The 20,316-nt window shown below is 32.6% G+C and overlaps 1 protein-coding gene, 2 non-coding genes and 1 pseudogene across 3 annotated transcripts; 3 read left to right on the top strand and 1 right to left on the bottom strand.

Annotated features, from left to right (window-relative positions):
• Positions 1-1,003: 1,003 nt before the first annotated feature.
• On the top strand, positions 1,004-3,575 carry LOC107899313 (probable serine/threonine-protein kinase PBL11; annotated as a pseudogene).
• Positions 3,576-4,450: 875 nt separating this feature from the next.
• Positions 4,451-4,523, top strand: TRNAK-UUU (transfer RNA lysine (anticodon UUU)). The gene has a single exon. It is a non-coding gene; the product is annotated as a tRNA-Lys (tRNA).
• Positions 4,524-5,884: 1,361 nt separating this feature from the next.
• Positions 5,885-7,843, bottom strand: LOC107899314 (expansin-A6). Its single transcript, XM_016824994.2, has 3 exons — positions 7,606-7,843; positions 7,093-7,411; positions 5,885-6,633 (listed from the first exon to the last, which is right to left on the bottom strand). The coding sequence occupies exons 1-3, from the start codon at positions 7,769-7,771 to the stop codon at positions 6,324-6,326; spliced, it is 795 nt and encodes a 264-aa protein (XP_016680483.1). The 5' UTR covers positions 7,772-7,843; the 3' UTR covers positions 5,885-6,323.
• Positions 7,844-20,190: 12,347 nt separating this feature from the next.
• Positions 20,191-20,297, top strand: LOC121216536 (small nucleolar RNA R71). The gene has a single exon (XR_005912717.1). It is a non-coding gene; the product is annotated as a small nucleolar RNA R71 (small nucleolar RNA).
• The last annotated feature ends 19 nt before the right edge of the window (positions 20,298-20,316 follow it).

Here is a 20,316-nt window from a genome sequence, read left to right on the forward strand (position 1 = left end):
ACATGTAATCAACATCGAAATCGCACCCACGTCAGTGCGATGTCAAGGTAAATGGCAGGAAGTCGCGTCCACGTCAGCGCGACCTGCTGACGTGGAAGGAAATCGCGCCCTTGAGGGAGAGATTTCCTTCCACGTCAGCAGGTCGCGCTGACGTGGACGCGACCTCCTGCCATTTACCCTGACATCGCGCTGACGTGGGCGCGATTTCCTGGAAAATGGACCATTCCGGTAAATAATAAAAAAATCGGCCCATTTCGATAAATTTTGAAAAAAAAGGACTTTTCTGGTAAATTGCCCTAACAAAAATTCCGGTGAATAATAATTGGAATCAAATCTATTTAAAATCCGTCACATTTTTTTAATAAAGTCTTGGTTTTTAATCTTCAACAGTCTTTACATTAAAGTTTTCTTATCATACATTTTATGCATGAGATTTCTATTTAATGAAGCCAAAGTTCAAGAGTTATTGATAAAATACTAATACGTCTTGTTAAAAAAATTATAGAAATATTTGTATCTTACATTGCTTAGGTCTTAAAGTAAATGACTTCCATAAAAGTCTGAATTTTTCTTTAAAAAAAATGAACTTGACTCGCTTACTTTGACTTTAATTAAGGTAGGAATGTCACATGTAGAGGCTTGTTGAAGTAACCTTAACAAGTCAAAAGAAAACATTGCTCAAAATCCAACGGTGACAAATCTCTCTGAGGGTTGCATTCAACAAATAAGCACTCAAAAGGTTGAGTTTTACTATTAATCTTTGAGAAAAAAATTCAATCAATGCCATCCAAATCCGATGATTCTTAAATGCAACATCTAAGCTAGATTATAAAATTGAAGTTTTTCATTTTTTTATTTTTTTTTATTTTTTTGCTTATAGATTAATGGAAAATGAGCATATAATAAGCTATTTTTTTCTTTCAATGAGCATATAATAAGTTAGTGACTTAATGGTAAGTAGTAATAATATTGTCTTGTTCCCATGGTGGTTGGTTGGGGGAAAAACAGACAAAAGAAGCCAAAAAGGCAAGTCAACTGTCTACAAAAATTATACTTGGGTTGGCTGAGCATAAGGAAAGGAAGAAAGAAAAAAACAAGCAAATCCAATAGCAAAGAAGCCTTTTTTATACCTTCCTTTTTGGTTTTGCTGATCTTTTCTCGATTCTCCCCATCTTGCTGCCATATTAGCATCTACCATTTGCTTTCATCTTTTTGACTAGGCAAGTTGCGTTTCTTTGCGGGAAGTTGGGCGGCCTTCTAAGACAGCAAAAGGAAAAGGGAAAAGATTGAAAGGAGCTGGGTTTTTATTTATTTATTTATTATTCTAGTTGTGATGGGAGCTTGCTGGAGCAACTGCATCAAATCTGTCAGTTCTTCTGGTACAGGTAACTTAAATGTTCTTTGGTTCTGATTTTGCTTAAAGCTTTCAACTTTTTCATACTTGTTTATGAGAAATGAACTTGCATGTCTTGTTTCCTGTTTTGACATCAATCAGAGGAGTTGGTTTTTATTGTGCTTTGAGCGTGTCACTTTATTTGTTATAGAGCTTTGGTGATCACAATCCTAAATTGGAATAAGGACCCTGTCTGGAGCTTTAAAAGTGAGTTTTTGGAGAGACAATCTTAAATGAACTTACAAAGTATGAAACTTTATTTGTTGTTGTACAGGAGTTGATTCAAGGAGTAGGAGCAGAAATGGAAACAATTTCTCAAGCAGCAGGGTGTCTTCAGCTTCTATATCACAAACACCTCGGAGTGAGGGTGAGATTTTACAGTCTTCAAATTTAAAGAAGTTCACCTTCAGTGAGCTCAAGACAGCCACCAGAAACTTCTCACCAGACACTGTGCTAGGAGCAAGTGGATTTGGTTGTGTCTTCAAAGGATGGATTGATGAGCATTCACTTACAGCCACCAAGCCCGGTACTGGCATTGTTACTGCTGTTAAGAGGCTCAACAAAGAAGGTTTCCAGGGTCACAAGGAATGGCTGGTTAGTGATGGATGGTGAAATTATGATGTTATAACTGCTTTTTCGGTGCAGGCTGTGTTATTCAGGACTTCTCTCTGACAAGAGGGTAACTTGATTTTCTTTTATAATTTGGCATACAGGCTGAAATCAACTATCTTGGACAACTACATCACCCTAATCTTGTAAAGTTGATTGGTTATTGCTTAGAGGATGAGCACCGGCTTTTGGTATACGAGTTCATGGCTTGGGGTAGCATGGAGAATCATTTGTTCAGGAGTGAGTTCCTTGTATTGATGAAACATTCATAACTATGACATAAAGCATATGTCTCATTCCACCATACCCAATTTTATTTTGAAACAGGAGGGTCATACTTCCCACCTCTTCCCTGGGGCATCCGGATGAAGGTTGCACTTGGTGCTGCAAAAGGACTTGCCTTTCTTCACAATGCCAAAACACAAGTCATATATCGCGACTTTAAAACTTCTAATATCTTGCTTGATTCGGTACATAAACGAGCTAATGTTTCCCTTTGCATTGCTGTTTCATGGCGAATACATTGGAACATTAGTGATTGCACGGATGAGCTATATACTGTTCTTTCATTTGATATTTACAGAATCACAATACAAAACTCTCTGATTTTGGGTTAGCTAGGGATGGACCAACTAGTGATAGGAGCCATGTTTCCACTAGGGTCATGGGAACCTACGGTTATGCTGCTCCTGAATATCTCGCTACAGGTATCGCTCTCTGCTTTATTTTCTTCTCTAACTTGATCTATGCTGTTATATATCCTACAGGTTTCTCATGCATTTAGCTATTTGTTATTGGATCATTTGAATTGAAGTTGATATAGTCTGAGTTTTGATATGAATTTAAATTTTCTATTTGAAAGGTCACTTGACTGCCAAGAGTGACATATACAGCTTAGGAGTTGTTCTTCTTGAAATGTTATCCGGCTGACGAGCTGTAGACAAGAACATGCCATCCGGAGAACACAATCTAGTGGATTGGGCAAAACCTTACCTGACCAACAAACGAAGGATATTCCGTGTCTTAGACACTCGTCTCCAAGGTCAGTATTCATTGAACCGTGCCCAAAAGGAAGCTAACCTAGCACTTCAGTGCTTAGCTGCTGAACCCAAGTTGAGACCTAGCATGGATGAAGTGGTAAAAGCACTTGAGCAGCTTCAGGAGCCAGGTGACATGCGGAAAAGCACACAGAAAGAACGCCATGTAAATGCTCGCAACCCATCCAGTGATAAACCAACCGCTTATCAAAAGCCTTCTGCTTCACGACTTAGTGTTTAGATGAAAACTTTTTTGATGCAGCAGCAAACCAAACCATGGTTGAGCAGTGTACAGTTTGTTTGTGTAAACCATTTAAATCAGCTCTGAAATTGATCAACGTCATATATGGGAGCAAGTACGAGCATGATCTAAGTTTTGATAAATATCATATCATATCACACCAGTGTGATTGAAAAGATGTAGAAGCTTGTCTCAGGATTTTTTTGTCTCTTCCCTGATCCCTAGTATATGATCTTGTATTGGATGCCAGTGTATTTAAGCTCATTTGGGAAATGCAAGAATCTTTGTTTCTTTCTCTTATTTGTTGATATTTTGAGATGTGACGTGCTTTCTCAATTTTTTTAAACTTCACATTAACTTTCTTTATCTGTACTGTTTACTGGACATGGAAAAAGAAGAGTGGGATTTGGGTTGTAAAGAGAACTTCGAGGCATTTACTTGATTTAAGTGACCCAGTGGGTGTGGTGCAAAGGTTCCAATTTCCAATAAAGACTCTCTCTTGTCAAATAGAAAATGGATTTAGAAAGTTCCAAGTCATTTGTTACATATTCAGAACGAGGGGAGCTCGGAGTTCCGGTAACCATTTTTCCTGCATTTTACTGAGTAATTTAAACAACATTGTAAGACCTAGTCAATTGTGTGTCCGTGTAGTTTCTGGAATAGCCCATTCTTGTCAAAATCAAATGAAAAAAAGAAATCAATAATGGAGTGAAGGAAGGGTTAAAACAAATGGAATTGGATGGTGCATGGACCACATTGAAAGGACGGAAACAGTAACTTACTTGACATCCATGCTGAAGCATTTGAGAGGGGAAACTTCACTTCAGTTGCAGCAACTATCAGCGTGATTGAGTGCAATTCTCCCTGCTGTAGCATTTACTTGGAATGGAAATCTTTCTTTCCATTGAAATTGTAGAAATATTTTTGGTCAGGCATCGCAAGGTCCTAACAGTGTGACACCTGAGTTAAATTTATTACAAGAAATAGAAATGAATCTTAGGTTGTGTTTTCTGTTTCATCCGCAACTAATCTAGCTCCTCAAATATATGACATTCTCCATCCTTACCTTTACTACACATCTAGGACGGAATAATAAATGGGCCGTCTCCGTTTGATCAGTGGGATAAAATATAGGGATATTAATAATTATATTTATTACCTCAATTAGCAACCGTCTTAGCTTAGCCGGTAGAGCGCGTGGCTTTTAACCACGTGGTCGTGGGTTCGATTCCCATAGACGGCGTCTAATTTATTTGAATTTGTAAGTTTTTTTAGCGAAAGGGAGCACGCACGTTACCACTTTTAGTTTAAAAGCCCAGATCAATCTCTCCCACTATTTATTTCCTCTATAAGGTAAGTTGAAATCATCGAAGCAATTTAAAATTAAATTAAATAAGCTTATTATAAAATTGCTATTATCTTATGAAACGGGCTTCTGCAATTTGGTTGCTGTGGAGTGGCAGGATTGAACTCTGATTAACATGGCCTACTCCTCCGGCCTATTTTTTTTTACCTAAAAAGACAAACGATACAACATCGTATTTCTTTTCCAAAAAACAAAAATAAAATAAAATTAGATAAGTTTGATTCTTAATCCGTAAATTAAGAAAAAAGAAAAACCATTTGTCTGCAAAAATAAATGTATGAAAGAGCATATTCAGTCAACGGAATGAAAAATAACAGATGGAGGCCAATTTTTTTTACATTTTTACTTGTAAAGCAAGCTTAGCATATTGATAATTGGATGTCTAAGGTACATCATTATCATTAATGGAAGAGAGGGAAATAACCCAAATGGCCCTTTGTGTTTTCTTTTTTATCTAAATTTGGAATGTGATGTCCATCAGAATCAGAAATGGCTAGGGGTGTGCATAATTCGGGTAAAACCGAAAAAATTCGGTTAACCGACCGAATTCGGTTAATCGGTCGGATAACCGAATTTTTTCGGTCGGAGGTCAATTAATTTTTTTATAATTTTTCGGTTAACGGTTAATTCGGTTCGAAACCGGTCGGTTAACCTAAAATTTTCGGTTAACCGAAAATATTAATAAATAAAATTATCCAACCCAGCCCAAACTCAATTACCAAACCCAATTACCCAACCCAATAAAACTAAAACTAAAGTTTACCCAATTACCCAATCCAATAAAACTAAAACTAAAAGACCACCCAATTTACTAAAGTCTAAAACCCAATTTACTTTAATAATTTATAAATTTTTTAAATTTTAAAAATAAAAAAATAAAAAAATTTTAGGTAATTCGGGTATTTTTCGGTAATTCGGTTAATTCAGGTAATTCGGGTAATTTTTAAACAAAAATAAAAAAAAATAATTTTCGGTTAATTCGAACCGACCTTATTAACCGAAAAAATTTCAGTTCGGTTAATTTTAAAAAAAAAAATCGGTTCGGTTAACGGTTAAAATTTTTAGAAGATCGGTTAATTCAGTTATAGTAATTTCGGGTCGGTTAACCGAATCAACACCCCTAGAAATGGCCCACTTCCTTTATCACAATCTTCATTGTAATTGCCATTGCAACAAAGACAAAGAAGCAATTGCCTTTTCAACTATTTAACGTAGAGACACGAGAAAGACATTGCAGATCAAGAAAATATTGTTTTGGTTTATCTAAATCTCTCTTATTCTCATAGCAGTAAAAATGAAATTACTATATGACTCGAGTGCTGCGGGCTGCATGTTTTCTTTTGCTTTGCAGCCGCTTCAGCCCCCCCACCTTACAACTTTTTTTGCCATCAGCTGGAATTTTTTTACTGTTACCCACCAGCTTACTTGCAATTCACAAACAAAAGAAATACAAAATGCGACACTCATGACTCAAATCCAACAACACACACAATGGTCACTTGGTGACTTTGCTATCTATTTTTCTTTTCCGTAAAATCCTACCCAAAAGCCCATTTTTACCCACCCGCCACTTCAAATTTTCCCGAGAAAATAAAGGAAATTTGAAGGGCAGGAAACAGAAAGTCAAATTGAAGAAGTGGCAATAAAAATTAAAAGGGAAAAGAAGTGTGTTTAAAATCAAACACGGAAATTCTTTCCGGTGAAGGTTTGTCCGAACTGCCAATTAGCTGGAGCCACGTTCCAGGAGGTGGAGGTTCTTCTATCACTGCCCGTCACTCTAAACGAGAGTTGTTGGCCTACCAAAACGGCGTTGGACTGCCAGTTCTGACCCCAGTTACGGCTCATGCTCAACCAACCGGTGTTGGTTCCTTTCACGCTCACCTTCACAATATCCCCTGCACCCGCCACGTTGGTGACCAAAACCAAGTTGAAATAACGGAATCCGTTGATAGTGAATCTAATTCCACCTTGCTTTCGGCATGGCACTCTGTCAATCAATCAATAATTTAATAAGAAGGGTGTTTGAGGAAATTACATAAATTGAAACCCTTTTTTCCTGCATTAATGATGGGATGTCGTCAATTTTGTCGTTTAAGGAGGATGTCTGAATGGGCGGAAAATGTTGGTGATCCCCAAATTTACAGTACTGCCCTGGTAATCATGGGGAATCGAAAGAGGAGGGGTGTTTGGGTCATTCCAGGCGTCACATGAAAACCGTTGGATCTAAGTGTGGGTAAAGGACATTAAATTCTGGATTGATTCTCAAAATCTCAACAGACCCCGAGATAATGAGGTAATAAAGGGCGATTCTTTTGAGGCCCTCCTTTTGCCTTTCCCAAGGAAGTACGTAAAAAGTTATCTTAATTAAAAACAATACTTTACACATTTCACCACCCTTTTCTTCGTAAAAATAATAATAAATGGAAGAGTAATGAGGGAGACTGACCTGCGGAAGGAAACGGGGACAATGCCAGCACGGTACTCGGCCATCTTAAGGAACATAGGCATGGCAAGGTCAAAGTGAGGGCGAGGAGGGTTACACCAGCCGCCATTATCACTTGGGAGAGCATAGTTAGGAGGGCAAAAGTTAGTAGCAGTAATAAAAATGGAAGGGTTGCCTGGGTGGCACCATCTTGGGTCATCCGTGCACTTGATCTCAAAGCAAGCTCCGCAGCTTAGCCCATTGTTGAAAAGGGCTGTGCTTAATGCTGCAGTGTTCACGCCATATCCTTGGCTGTACAGATTCCCATACCCACATGCACCGCCTCAACAAACAAAAAAGGGAAACAATGGAAGACATTTTAATGGACATGAAGAATGCAATGCAATAAAAAAAAAGACAAAATAGAGAATTTGTTGGAAAATGCATGTTAACAAAATGGGTTATTTATTTACTGCTTTGCACTAGAAGTAAAACAAAATATTAAATATTATAAGATTAATAGAAAGAAAGAAATACCCATAGTTCCAGAAGCATCACTGCCACCATAAAAAGTAGCATGGGCAGATTCCCAAGAGCCACCATTGTAAACTCCAGGGATTCTTGCATTCACCATGCCGAAAAGGCACATCAATGAAGCAAAGCATAGCAGTGTCGAGGAAGAAGAAGAAGCGTCAACAGCCATTGTTTTATTTAAAGAGGAAATTAAGAGATAAAATAAAGAAAGGGTGATTCGTTAACTTTGGGGCGAATGGAAAGCGGGAAGAAGGTGGGGGGGTACTTATTGAGGAACCGGAAGAGTAAAGAGTGGGGGCCCACAATGAATGAATGCAGTCCATTTTTCTGCAATTAAAATTCAAACTGAATTATTTGAAATATATGCAAATCTTAAAGTATTGACAAATGCACTAGAAGATAAATAGACCCCTTCGTATTATTTATTTTTATAAGGCCTTCTACTTTCTTTTATTTACTAATCTAGTCCTTACGATTTTACAGTTATTCTTAATTCAAAACTAACTTAATAATATTATTTACATTAATCAGTATATATTTTCACTTACTTTTGAAACAAAATTGTCTTGTTTTCCTTTGTTATTTATATAAAAGGTTAATTTTATGACTGATTAATTAATTGAGTTTTTTTAATTATATTTAAATATTTAACTAATAAATATAAAAAATTATATTTTTAAATTTAAATAAATATACATAATGTTCAATAAACCTAATTAGAATAAATAATAAGGGTGCGTTTGGTTTGTTGAATCCTAGATTACGTTCAATAATAGAATTACAAGAATGTAAGATTATGTGTGTAATAAAAGATTATCTTGTTTAGTTTATTTGATTGAAATGTAATATGGTTGATAAAATATAAAATTACTTCAAAATAAATTTTACTAAATTTTTACTTTTATAAGCTTAACCATTTTTAGCCTTAAATTTTTTATAAAATTATAATAACTTAAGAAATTCATTTACATTACACCTTGATTTTTTTATATGAACCATTGAATCTAATTATGATAAGTTATTTATATGGTTTGTATTTGTGTGTTTTAAAGAACTTGGCTTGCTTTTAATATGAAAAGTGAGGTCATAAGCATCCAAGTTTTATGTTCAATTTAATGACTTCCCAACAAGTTGAGTTTTTCTTTTTCTTTAACAATGTGCCTCTCTTTTTTAAATTGTTAATGTTTGTGGCAATTTAGATTTTGTTTGATAACATAAGCAATTAGTCTTTATTTTTAGAATTTTTTTGTAAGATAAGAAAAGATAGAGGATTTTATTTTCAAAAAATAAGACCATATAAAAGAATCTAGTTAATCTAATAATTTCATAAAAGAAATAAATTCAAGTTATTAGTTTAACATGAAACACCAAAATATGAGATTACGGGATGGGCGGAATGTTGAGAATCCAAACACTACAATCTCATTCCAAAATGTAATATTATGGGTCGCAATATAAAATTCGGTCAACTAAAATTTAATGTTATTTTAACATTATTCTATCAAAATTAAATACTTACATAACCTTATTCAAAATTGTGCATTTATAATAACACAATAATAAATTAAATATTATTATAAAACATTTTTTAATCCATAAACGAACAACATTTAGCATTTGTGAATGCCTATTTAAAAATTTTACTATGAGAGTTTATTAATTTTAAATTAATATATAATATTATTAAATTAATATACTAATTGAAGTTATTAGAATTATATTGTAAGCATGAACATGTATGAGTGTTTGGAATGGTTGTGGCAAAAAAAATTCTAAAGTTATATTATAAATCTTAAAATTTTATATTATAAAATAATTTATGTGTATTTTATAAAGTTATAACCAAAAAATTTATATTATTTAAATCCTAAAAAAAATTTTAAAGTTTTGACCAAAATGTTTATTATAAAAAATAATTTACATGTTATAAAAGTGTTACAAAAATGTTATAATATACTTATTTATAAAAATTTATGACCAAAAAGTATGGATGCAACTTATTTACATGTCTATGCCATATATGATAAAAAATAGTTATTTATAAAAAAAATGCTATAATTTTTTGTCATACTATTTATCCAAGTGTTGTGAAAGTTATTAGACATTTTATAAAACTTTTTGTATATTATAAATTTTATATAATGTTTTACATAATTTATGTCTTACAAAAAGGGTTATAACCTAAATTTTTCTCTAAATTAAATTTATATAATTTTTTATAAACAAAACTACAAACAATTTGCACAATAAATCCAAATATATTATGCGGTAGACGGTAGTTATGCAAATACAAAAAGGTTTTGTATCATATAATAGGTATGATATCATTTGAGATAATGGTGACAAATAAAAGCAAGAGAAACAACTCATGAACTCTTTAATTCGAGACCTTTAAAGTTGTGAAATGTGATTCAGAGGATATTTGATGTTCTAAAAAAAGATTTACTATATTAACATCACTTCAATATAGGATAAAAAAACAAGGTTGGATCGTACAACTATGTTGCATAGTTCATAACTTCATTTAATGGTGTAATTAGGATAATTCATACTTTGAAAAGTAAATGGGAAAAGACGATCTTGATAATATTAATTATACAAATTCAGATGATGAAGAACTCGATCAAAGATCAATAAATGATAATAAGGAGCATATATTAAATGTTAAACAAGAAATAACCTAACAAGTATAGAACGCTTATGCAATTAGGTTATAATATTTATTTTTCTTGTTATTTTTATTCCTAATCATATTATGGACTAACATATGCATATTATGATTTGATTTTAATTTTTGTTAATCATTTAGAACTTTTATAGTAATTAATATTTAAAATATATATAAATTATGTAATTACAATTTGTACTACTAAATTTGATATAATTATACTCTATCAATCAAACACGTTTTCATCCAATTACTTTGTACTATCCAAACAAAAATGATAATAATATTTTCTCCTGTTTTTTTTTAAAAAGCCCTTACGTTTACTTTTGGGAAAATTAGCCATCATTCTTTCTTTTTAGTAATTTTCAAACCCAAATGAAATTATTTGTAACGATGCATGATTATGTGGAGATATTTAATTGACGTGGCTGAAATGATGTGGATTAAAAATTGTATAAGCTAATAACTAAACGCAAAAAGCCTTCAACATCCCTCTCCTGATTTCAAAGAAAAATTGCTAATTCCAATCAATTTGAGAAATAAAAACAAACTGTTGATTGATTTGAAAAGTAAACCAAATCTCCTCATCTTTCACTTACACTTATTTTATTTATTCTTATATTTTGGTTGTTGAGCTTCTAAAACTTATTGTTTTTAATTGTTGTCGCATATCAAACAATACAAAATACAACATTGGTGAATAGAATACAACTCAGTTTTTTCTTAGTTTACTTTTAATCAACCAATCTTCCAAACAATTCACCAATCTAGGACTACGCCAGGCGGGTATTATATTATGTATAGAAGTTATCTAAATTCTATTGTATTTGTTAAATCTGAATATTTACACGCTATTTATAGAGGTTATCTGGAGTCAAAATTGTTCGCCAAATCTGGGCTTCCTCATGATATGTAGCATGGTTGTTTGGGATTCCCTGGGATGATTGAGAATGTTTCATCCATCAGAATGAGTTGTGGTCTGATATAATTTTAGATATGATCTGACTAGTATCCTGAGAGCTGCCAAATTGAGTATGTGAATCTATCAAAAGTTTGATCCGTACGAAGTTCACCTTAAAAGATCAATTATTATAAGTACCCAACAAGAATAATATCGAAAAGTACACCATCCTAAGTGAAATGTTCAACATCTGTTTGTGTGAAAAATCCATCGAAAGTAGTTTATGTATGAATATCTTTTTGAGAAATGCATTCATTTTCTAAAAACGAAATAAAATCAGCATTGAATGGTTGATGCAGTTGTAAACCAACATCTGACTAAGACAAGTGCATCTTTCAATTAATAATATAGCTACAGTGAGCAGAGATATCGTTCCCACGAAGACTAAAAGTACTAGTAATTATTGTCTTTTTACTGTTTAATCGATAAATTCGAGTGATTAATTAAAACTAAAATTAACTAATTTAATTAACTAATGAACACGGCAAAGAACAAATCAAGAAAATAATCGAGAAAACAACCAAGAAGCGAAACAATACCCAGGAAAGAATTCATCTAGATTTCATCTATCATTATTAATCTAAATTACGCAATTTCTTCACTTAGTTCCTTGATCCGTAGAAATCCCTAAATTATGATAACATCTCTACTCAAGAATAAGAGCAACTGACTTTAGGTTAATTAATTGAAATTTCTCTCTAATTAAACCATTATTATCGCATTAACTAGATCTATGCATTTCCCTATTAGATTTGACTCTAATCTGGTAGATTTATGTCGTCTTATGTCTAGGATTGCATGCAACTCCACTCAATTATGCTAGATCTACTCTTAAACAAGGTTTATTCCTCCTCTAATTTAAGCAGATCAAACATGGATCAATAGTTTAGAAATATTAAACCAAGAATTAAGCACACATAATTGAGAACAAGATCTAAGTCTTTATTGCGTAAAATAAAAATTAAAAGACAAAATTCATCATAGGGTTCATCTCGCCTAGGTATTTAGAAAATTAGTTCATGCTTGCAAATAAAAACATCCGAAATACAGTATAATCATAAGAAACAAAGAAACTGATAATAATCTCCAAAGAAATCAAAAGGGGATATTTAATTTTGATGGAAATCTGCTTCAGAATCTGCTTCAATGGTGTTTTTAGAGTTGTTTTCTTGAATATTTTATGACGGCTCACTTCCATCTTCTTATATTTGTCATATATAGGTCTTAGAATGCTCGAAAAACCTAAAAATTTCATTTCCCTGTAGTTTAGAGTCCAAATTTGTGAAATTGGTACAGCTTGCCACATGACCATTGCCACATAGCCATGTAGTAGCCCATGTGGCTCACACGGCCGTGTGGCCCCTATACCTTGCTCAAATTTTCTGGTTTTCACTCATTTCTCACTCTTTTTGCTCCCAAATGCTCTCATAAGTATAAAAATATGAATTTAAAGGATTAGGAGACAAAATTCACTATTAACATCGAATAATCACCCAAAAAGCATTAAGAATGAAACTAAAACATGTTACTTTTAGCACCTATCAAATATTCTTACACTTAAGCGTTTGTTTATCCTCAAGCAAAATCCTCAACCCACATTTAAGTTAACTTCCATCAATTTATTATTTTCACCGATAATGTCTTAGGATAATTTACAGATAATCATACATTGGAAATTCACTCTAAAATGACACTAAACAGTACAAGCAATCCAAGCAGAGAATTTAAAGCTTTAAAAATAATAGGCATCTCCCCTATCTAAAAAATTACTTGAAATTCAAACTCAACAAGAAATAACATTCTCACTAAAGATTCACTCAAAGCACTCAAAGTGTTTAAAATTCAAATAATGTGCACTCAACAATCAAACGAGAAATGTTATTACCATAGGCTTACTTGAAAATTAAATCTCTACCACTATAAATGAGATAACATACCAATCAAAAGGTCTTTACAAGATTGTAATGGAGCTTAGGTTAAGGGTATGAAAAATGTCAAAAAAGTTGGTTAAAATCGAGAGTCAAGTTGATAAGTTACCAAATTAGAAAAAAAAAATCAAATGATGAATTAAAAGAATTTACATCAACAAGAAATAAAGAATAAAAATGAGTTTTTCAACACAATATGAAACTAAATATTCAAGCTCAATCAATTTTTTTTCATTTTTTTTTATTTTTAATTTTTTTCTCATTTTTTCTGTTTTTTTAAGAGCAAAGTAAAATTCAACAATGCAAATGATGAAACATAGTTAAGCAACTAACCAAATCAATTCTTGACAAAAGGGAGTCAATAAGAAGGATAATTTTACAACATCAATATGGGTTATGGGTTAACATTAACGGGTGATAGAAAAAAAGTGTTGTTAGGATCAAGGGGGTTTACTAAAGGTCAATACAACAGGTAAACTGATTAAAGGTTAGGTGGGTTAAATCCTAAGTGCCTCTATCATCTCAGTATACCAAATCAATAATATGGTCTCGACATGTATAACTGAAATAAGTTCTAGAATAACAAATTAAGTTGACATACTCTCAACCAAAAATAAAAATGAGCACAAATAATATATACTCTATAAGCTCAAAAGCTCATAAAGCATTATGATTTTGATGTCAAACTTGCAAATTTAAAATTTCAAGATAATGCTTCAATTCAGGAAGACAACCTAAAACAATAATTTTTGAAAAATAACTTACCATGCTTAACTCTTTCGCGTCTTAAAGCATAAATCAAATAATGCACAAAAATCCACAAATTATTCCAAAACAGAATCAATAAAAACTCCAAATTAATAGAATTTACTCAATGGTAGCTATGAGAAAATTACTTAAAAATAAACAATAATTTAGGGATTTTATTGCATAAACATATAAACAACCTCCCCACACTTAAGATGTACATTGCCCTCAATGTACAAACAGATAAAAATAGAATAAGCAAAATATCATAAGGGATGGAGAGAATTGAAACTGCCCTGAATTTGGATGAATTTGTCGAAATAATGAAATACGGAATTGTATGAGATTCTAAATGAAGTACATGTTTCCAAGCAAACTAATAAGAAAATAGACAAAAATAAATAAGATAAAGAGATTGCAAACTAAAAAAACTAATTGAAAAGGCATAACAAAAAAATGCATAATAAAATAAATAAAATAAAATATATAAATCTAGAAAATAAAAAAATAAAAAAATAGGGCTTGGTGTAAGGAGGAACAAAGGAACAAAAATAAAAAACTAAAAAACTAAAACAAAAGAAAAAATTAGCTTTAAAGAGGAAAAAAAAGTACGTAGCCATGTGAGCCACATGGCCATATGGTCAGGCCATGTAGAACCACCCAGACTGTGTGATTAAAAAATAGGTAAAAATAAGCCTAGTATCTACACGGCCGTGTGCGGTGATCGTTCACTTCTCCATGCTCGTGTGCGAGGGTGCATGGGTCACACGATCTAGCACACGCCCGTGTGTCAGGCCGTGTCACACACGGCCATGTCTACAGACCGTGTTAAAATAAAATTGAAAAAAATTAGCTCCAGTATGCACATGGCCTGGGACACGCTCGTGTGTTCAGGTTATGTGTCCCATACGGCCGTATGGATCACCCCAAACTGTGTGGACTTTTTTTAATTTTTTTAATTTTTTTAAAGTAATAAAAATAAAAATAAATGTACTATATATATTTTATTTTTTAAAAATAATAAAAATAAATTTACTAATGCTTTTTTTAAATAACATGAAAGTAAAATAAATAAATAAAAATACTCGGGTTGCCTCTAGAGAAGCACTTATTTAGAGTCTAAGCTCGACTTCCCTTTTTAGCTAACGATTAAGGCGGATCTTAGAGCCGAAGCTCCTCTCTCTCGTTGCCAATATTACCACCAAAATAAAGTTTGAGACAAATATTGTTTACCTTGAATGTGTCGTAATCAGGGTGTGTTACCTCAATGGTTCCGTATGAAAATACATTTTGTACCACAAATGGGTTCGACCCTCTTGACTTAAGCTCTGAAGGGAACATTCGTGGATCTGATTTGTCTAACAGCATTTTGTCCCCAACTTTGAATTGGTTTGTCCTCTTTACATGCACACTATGGCATTGGTTAGTTATTTCTTTGACTATTCTTGGGTTCTCATTAGCCTTTGTTCACCATTCATCTAATTCATTGAATTGCACCATTCGCTCTTCACTCATCCCTTGATTTTTATCACCATAAGACGGATACTATTCGAACAAGTATTCATTAGTAACTTCCTCAAAAGAATGTTGAGCCACATGATTACTAACACTAATAGAATAATGAGTATCATCTCGCTCACTAGGAACTCTAACAAAATCACGTGCTTGAAGAGTAACATTTTCATCACCTACACTTAGCACAAGTTCACCACTACCCACATCAATAACAATTTTAGCAGTGGCTAAAAATGGCTGACCTAAGATCATGAGTACCTCAATATCCTCATTTATGTCGAATATAACAAAATCAAAAGGGAATATAAATTTATCGACTTTAACAAGTACATTGTCAATAATACCCCTAGGATACCTAATTGATCTGTCAACTAATTGAATATTCATCCTAGTGGGTTTTGGTTTCTAGAGACCAAGTTGTTTGAACATTTTATAAGGCATGACATTTATACTAGCCCTCAAATAAGCCAAAGCTTTTTCAACACTTAAACTACCAATAAGACAAGGAATAGTAACTGTAACACCCCGACCCATGTCCGTCGCCGGATTAGAGTTATGAGGCATTACCGATCAAAGCTCGACTCAGAATTTTCTTTTTTTTTAAATTATACTAACTCAACCACGAAATTTCATTCCATATATATATATTTTATCACATAACATATTAAAATGAAACATGCATCATTAATCAAATTTCATATACTAATCATGTTTCAACAATTCAACCATATCATTATCATTTACCTAATCAAAATTTAATATCATAAATCAAGCACATATCCAAACATTTATTTCATTTCAATTTACAAACTATACTACATATTACAACTTAGGTAATCTACTCTGTTTGGACAGCTCTTATACATCAATTTGGACAGCATTTATATACCAAATTAGACAGCATTTTCACACCAAAATTTGGACAGCATAAATACAACAATTTCGGCAGCATATATACAACAATTTGAGCAACATTTTTACACCAAAATTGGACAGCATAAATTCAACAATTTGGGCAGCATATATACAACAATTTGAGCAGCATTTTTACACCAAAATTGGATAGCATATACACAACAAATTTGGGCAGCATATATACAACAATTTGAGCAGCATTTTTACACCAAAATTGGACAGCATAAATTCAACAATTTGGGCAGCATATATACAACAATTTGAGCAGCATTTTTACACCAAAATTGGACAGCATATATACAACAAATTGGGCAGCATTTAAGCATCAAAATTGGACAGCATATATAAAACAAATTGGGCAGCATTTAAGCATCACCTATTCGATCACTAATAGAACATTCAAATAATCCATACCATTTCCATCTTCCAAACTTAAGCTTAACACACTATCTCTTAATCTCATATCAAAACAATATGTCACTTATAACTAATCAAATAACCATTATAAATCGTACCTAAAAAAATCCAATATACAAGCAGTCATATAAATATAACTTAGCTCATATAAGCTTACCATGATCTAAATCACGACCATCACCATATTAACATCACATAACCGAATCATAAAACAAATACATTACACTTATATACATCATAAACCATACTTCTCAAAATGAACTTATACTATAATCGAATATTCACAACCATTAGCAACATAATTAAGCCATTTTTGCATGGCTATATGTGCACAATTCAAGACCAACCATAACAAGCTAGACTATACATGCCATAAGTCATAAATATAAGTTTTCTTTCAAGGTACCAAAATAGATATCTATAGTGTGATGACGTTCCTTGTCGATCTCGAGCTCGAGCTAGCTTCCAAAATCTATAAAACGAATAGCAACATACACATAGTAAGCTTTCGCAGCTTAGTAAGTCATAAGCATAATTATAAATATTTTAATAATGGCATAATAACATTTAGCTAGTTAGCCGAATTCACATAATTTACAAAACAAAGATATCATTTACTACCAAAATCATACTTTGATCTCACATACCTATTAAATGGCTGAATATAACTATCATAAATTACATACATGCATAAATTTCACTTTTAATTTTATAATGACCTCAATAGGCCGAATCACATACATATGTTCAAGTATACTACTCCAAAAATGCATATTCACATACCTTATGTCAATTCAAGTAATCAACTTACTTTGTATCCATATAAACATTTACTATCACATACCTAAATCTGTAATTTGATTTTTTTTCATTCAGTCTTTACCTCACATTTGCCCGTTGAACCGTTCGAAATTAAAAGGATACCCGGATAATCAGAAAACTAGTACAATGCCAACGTCCCAGACGTGGTCTTACATGTAATCTCATATCGATGCCACTGTCCCAAACAGGGTCTTACACGTAAACATAAGTTGATTCCAACGCCCCAGACGTGGTCTTACACGATAACACATATCCAAAATCCTATGTCATGACATATGTATCCTAACTATTCCTAGGGTTCGTATGGGGCTTTCGGACATTAAATCACGATCGAATCGAATTCGAAACATAGTCCCTATCTCAAAATCACATTCAGCCAAATACATATATATATTTGAATAGTTCATTTCATCACATAACATTTATATATTTTCATGTTAAACAACATTTAAATGCCTATAGACTTACCTCGGACGTTGTCGAAGGGTTAAATCGGCTACTCGACCACTTTGTCTTTCCCCGATCCAAATCTAATTTCTTTAATTATTGATCTAAACATATTCAAATTAAGCTTATTTAAACACCACTCTATTCAATTTAGCCTAAAAACACACAAATGGGCAAATTATAATTTTGCCCTTACATTTCCTACTTTTTACAATTTAGTCCAAATTGTACAAAAACACAAAATATTCCAAATTAATTACACTATAGTACGGCTGAATACTCCCTAGTCTCATATAGGTCTTTGCATGTCATATATTTCACACTTTAGTCCCTTAAAATGTTTATTTTTACAATTTAACCCTAATTACTCAATTTCATCAAAAATTCAAAAACAAACTATGTTAATCTAACACATATATTTTATATTTCACCTTCAAACATCAAAAAACTCATAAATTCATCAATGGCATATTTCAAAATCAATACCAATTCACAAAATTGAGGCATGGGCTTTAAAAAACACAAAGCAACGATCTCAAAAACGTAAAAATTATCAAAAACTGAAACCAAAACATACCTTAATTTGCTTGAACAATGGCCGAATACCTAGCTTGGTTTTCTTATGTTCTTTCTCTTTTCATTCGGCACAAAAAAGATGAAATGGCCACTTTCTTATGTTTTGTTTTTTTTCTTGTTTTTATTATAATAACTTTATAATATATATTTATTATTAACTAATATAAAAACTATACATTATAACCATATGCTGTCCATTCATTTATTAGATGGCAGAATTGCAACATAAAACCTCCATATTAAAAGAACATCCACTATTCGGCCCTTCTAAAAATAACCACAAAGTTTTTATTTTATGCAATTTAATCCTTTTATTTAGTCGGACACTCAACCGACGAAATTAAAGCATGAAATTTTCACACAAGTAAGTTCACACATAATAAACACAGAAAATAATATTAAAATATTTTTAAGAGTCAGATTTGTGGTCCCAAAACCACTGTTCCGATTAGGATCAAAATCAGGCTGTTATAGTAACTCCTTGGATATTTAAGCTTGTTGAGTAGTTTATTTTAGAGAATGACCGAACAATCCTCATTGAGCTCCACAGTTGACAAGTCGTCTAACTTCCTTTTATTTGTTAACAACTCATTTGAAAATTTTTCATATTTGGGCATCTGTGAAAGAGTTTCAACAAAAGGTAAGTTAATATGCAATTTTTTTAAAAGCTCAAGAAATTTACCATATTATTCATTTATGCGGTCTTGCTTCAATGCTACCAGATATGGAATTTGTGGTTTGTATTCTCTAACCACCGACTTATGCTCTTTCTTGCTTTCCTCAATCCCATCATTTTTTTCAAAAGCTTCTAAATTCAGTTTCTTTTCAAGCTCGACTAACATTTCCATGTTTCAAACAGTGACTGCGTGGACTTACTCTTTTGGGTTAATTTCAGTGTTACTAGGTAAACTACCTTATTGTCTTTCTGAAACCAGTTTAACAAGCTATTCAATCTGATTTTCAAGCCCTTGAATCGATGCTTGTTGATTTTTCAGAGCTATCTTAGTGTTTCGATATCGAGTTTCAGGCACTAAAATAAAATTAGCTAACATCTCCTCAAGGTTTGGTTTTTTTCTTGCTGATAAGGTTGCTAAAAACTCGAAGGGGTTGTGACCTTTGATTTCCTTGACCACCCCAAGAGAAATTTGGATGATTCCTCCATCTTGGATTATAGTTATTGCTATAAGGGTTATTTTAAGGTCTAGAGTTGTTACCCATAAAGTTGACTTGCTCATGCTCTATATTAGAACCGAAGGGTAATGATTTCGGATTGATTAGCGGCTCCAATTGCATCACATTGCATTACCAGATTCATCGTGTTATTGCAACTCAAATCATCAATATTTTTATTCAGTGCTTCCACCTGACTTGCCAACATAGCAACTGTATCCATGTTAAAATCACCAACTGCTTTAATTAGTTTTGTTCTCATGACTTGCCACTAATAGTTATTCAGTGTCATCTCCTCAATACACTCTTGAGTTGCCTTAGGTGTCTTATTATTCAATGTTTCACCAGCTACTGCATCAATTAGTTGCTTAGTCGAGGGGTTCAAACCTTTGTAAAAGGTTTGAACTTGTAACCACAAAGGTAACCCATGATGAGAACATATTCTCAGAAGATCCTTAAATCTCTTCCATACATCATATAATGTCTCCAACTAAATTTGAGCAAAAGAAGAGATGTTGTTCCTCAACTTAGCTATTTTAGCTAGTGGG

Source organism: Gossypium hirsutum, chromosome D04 (assembly GCF_007990345.1).
Source record: "Gossypium hirsutum isolate 1008001.06 chromosome D04, Gossypium_hirsutum_v2.1, whole genome shotgun sequence".
Classification (NCBI taxonomy): domain Eukaryota; kingdom Viridiplantae; phylum Streptophyta; class Magnoliopsida; order Malvales; family Malvaceae; genus Gossypium; species Gossypium hirsutum.

Excerpts from the sequence above, each read along its gene's own strand:
- LOC107899314 (XM_016824994.2), bottom strand. The coding sequence starts at position 7,771 with ATGGCTGTTGACGCTTCTTCTTCTTCCTCGACACTGCTATGCTTTGCT. Across the intron at positions 7,412-7,605 it reads TGATGCTTCTGGAACTATGG|GCGGTGCATGTGGGTATGGG; the intron begins GTATTTCTTTCT and ends TTGTTTGTTGAG. Across the intron at positions 6,634-7,092 it reads GTCCCCGTTTCCTTCCGCAG|AGTGCCATGCCGAAAGCAAG; the intron begins GTCAGTCTCCCT and ends ATTGATTGACAG.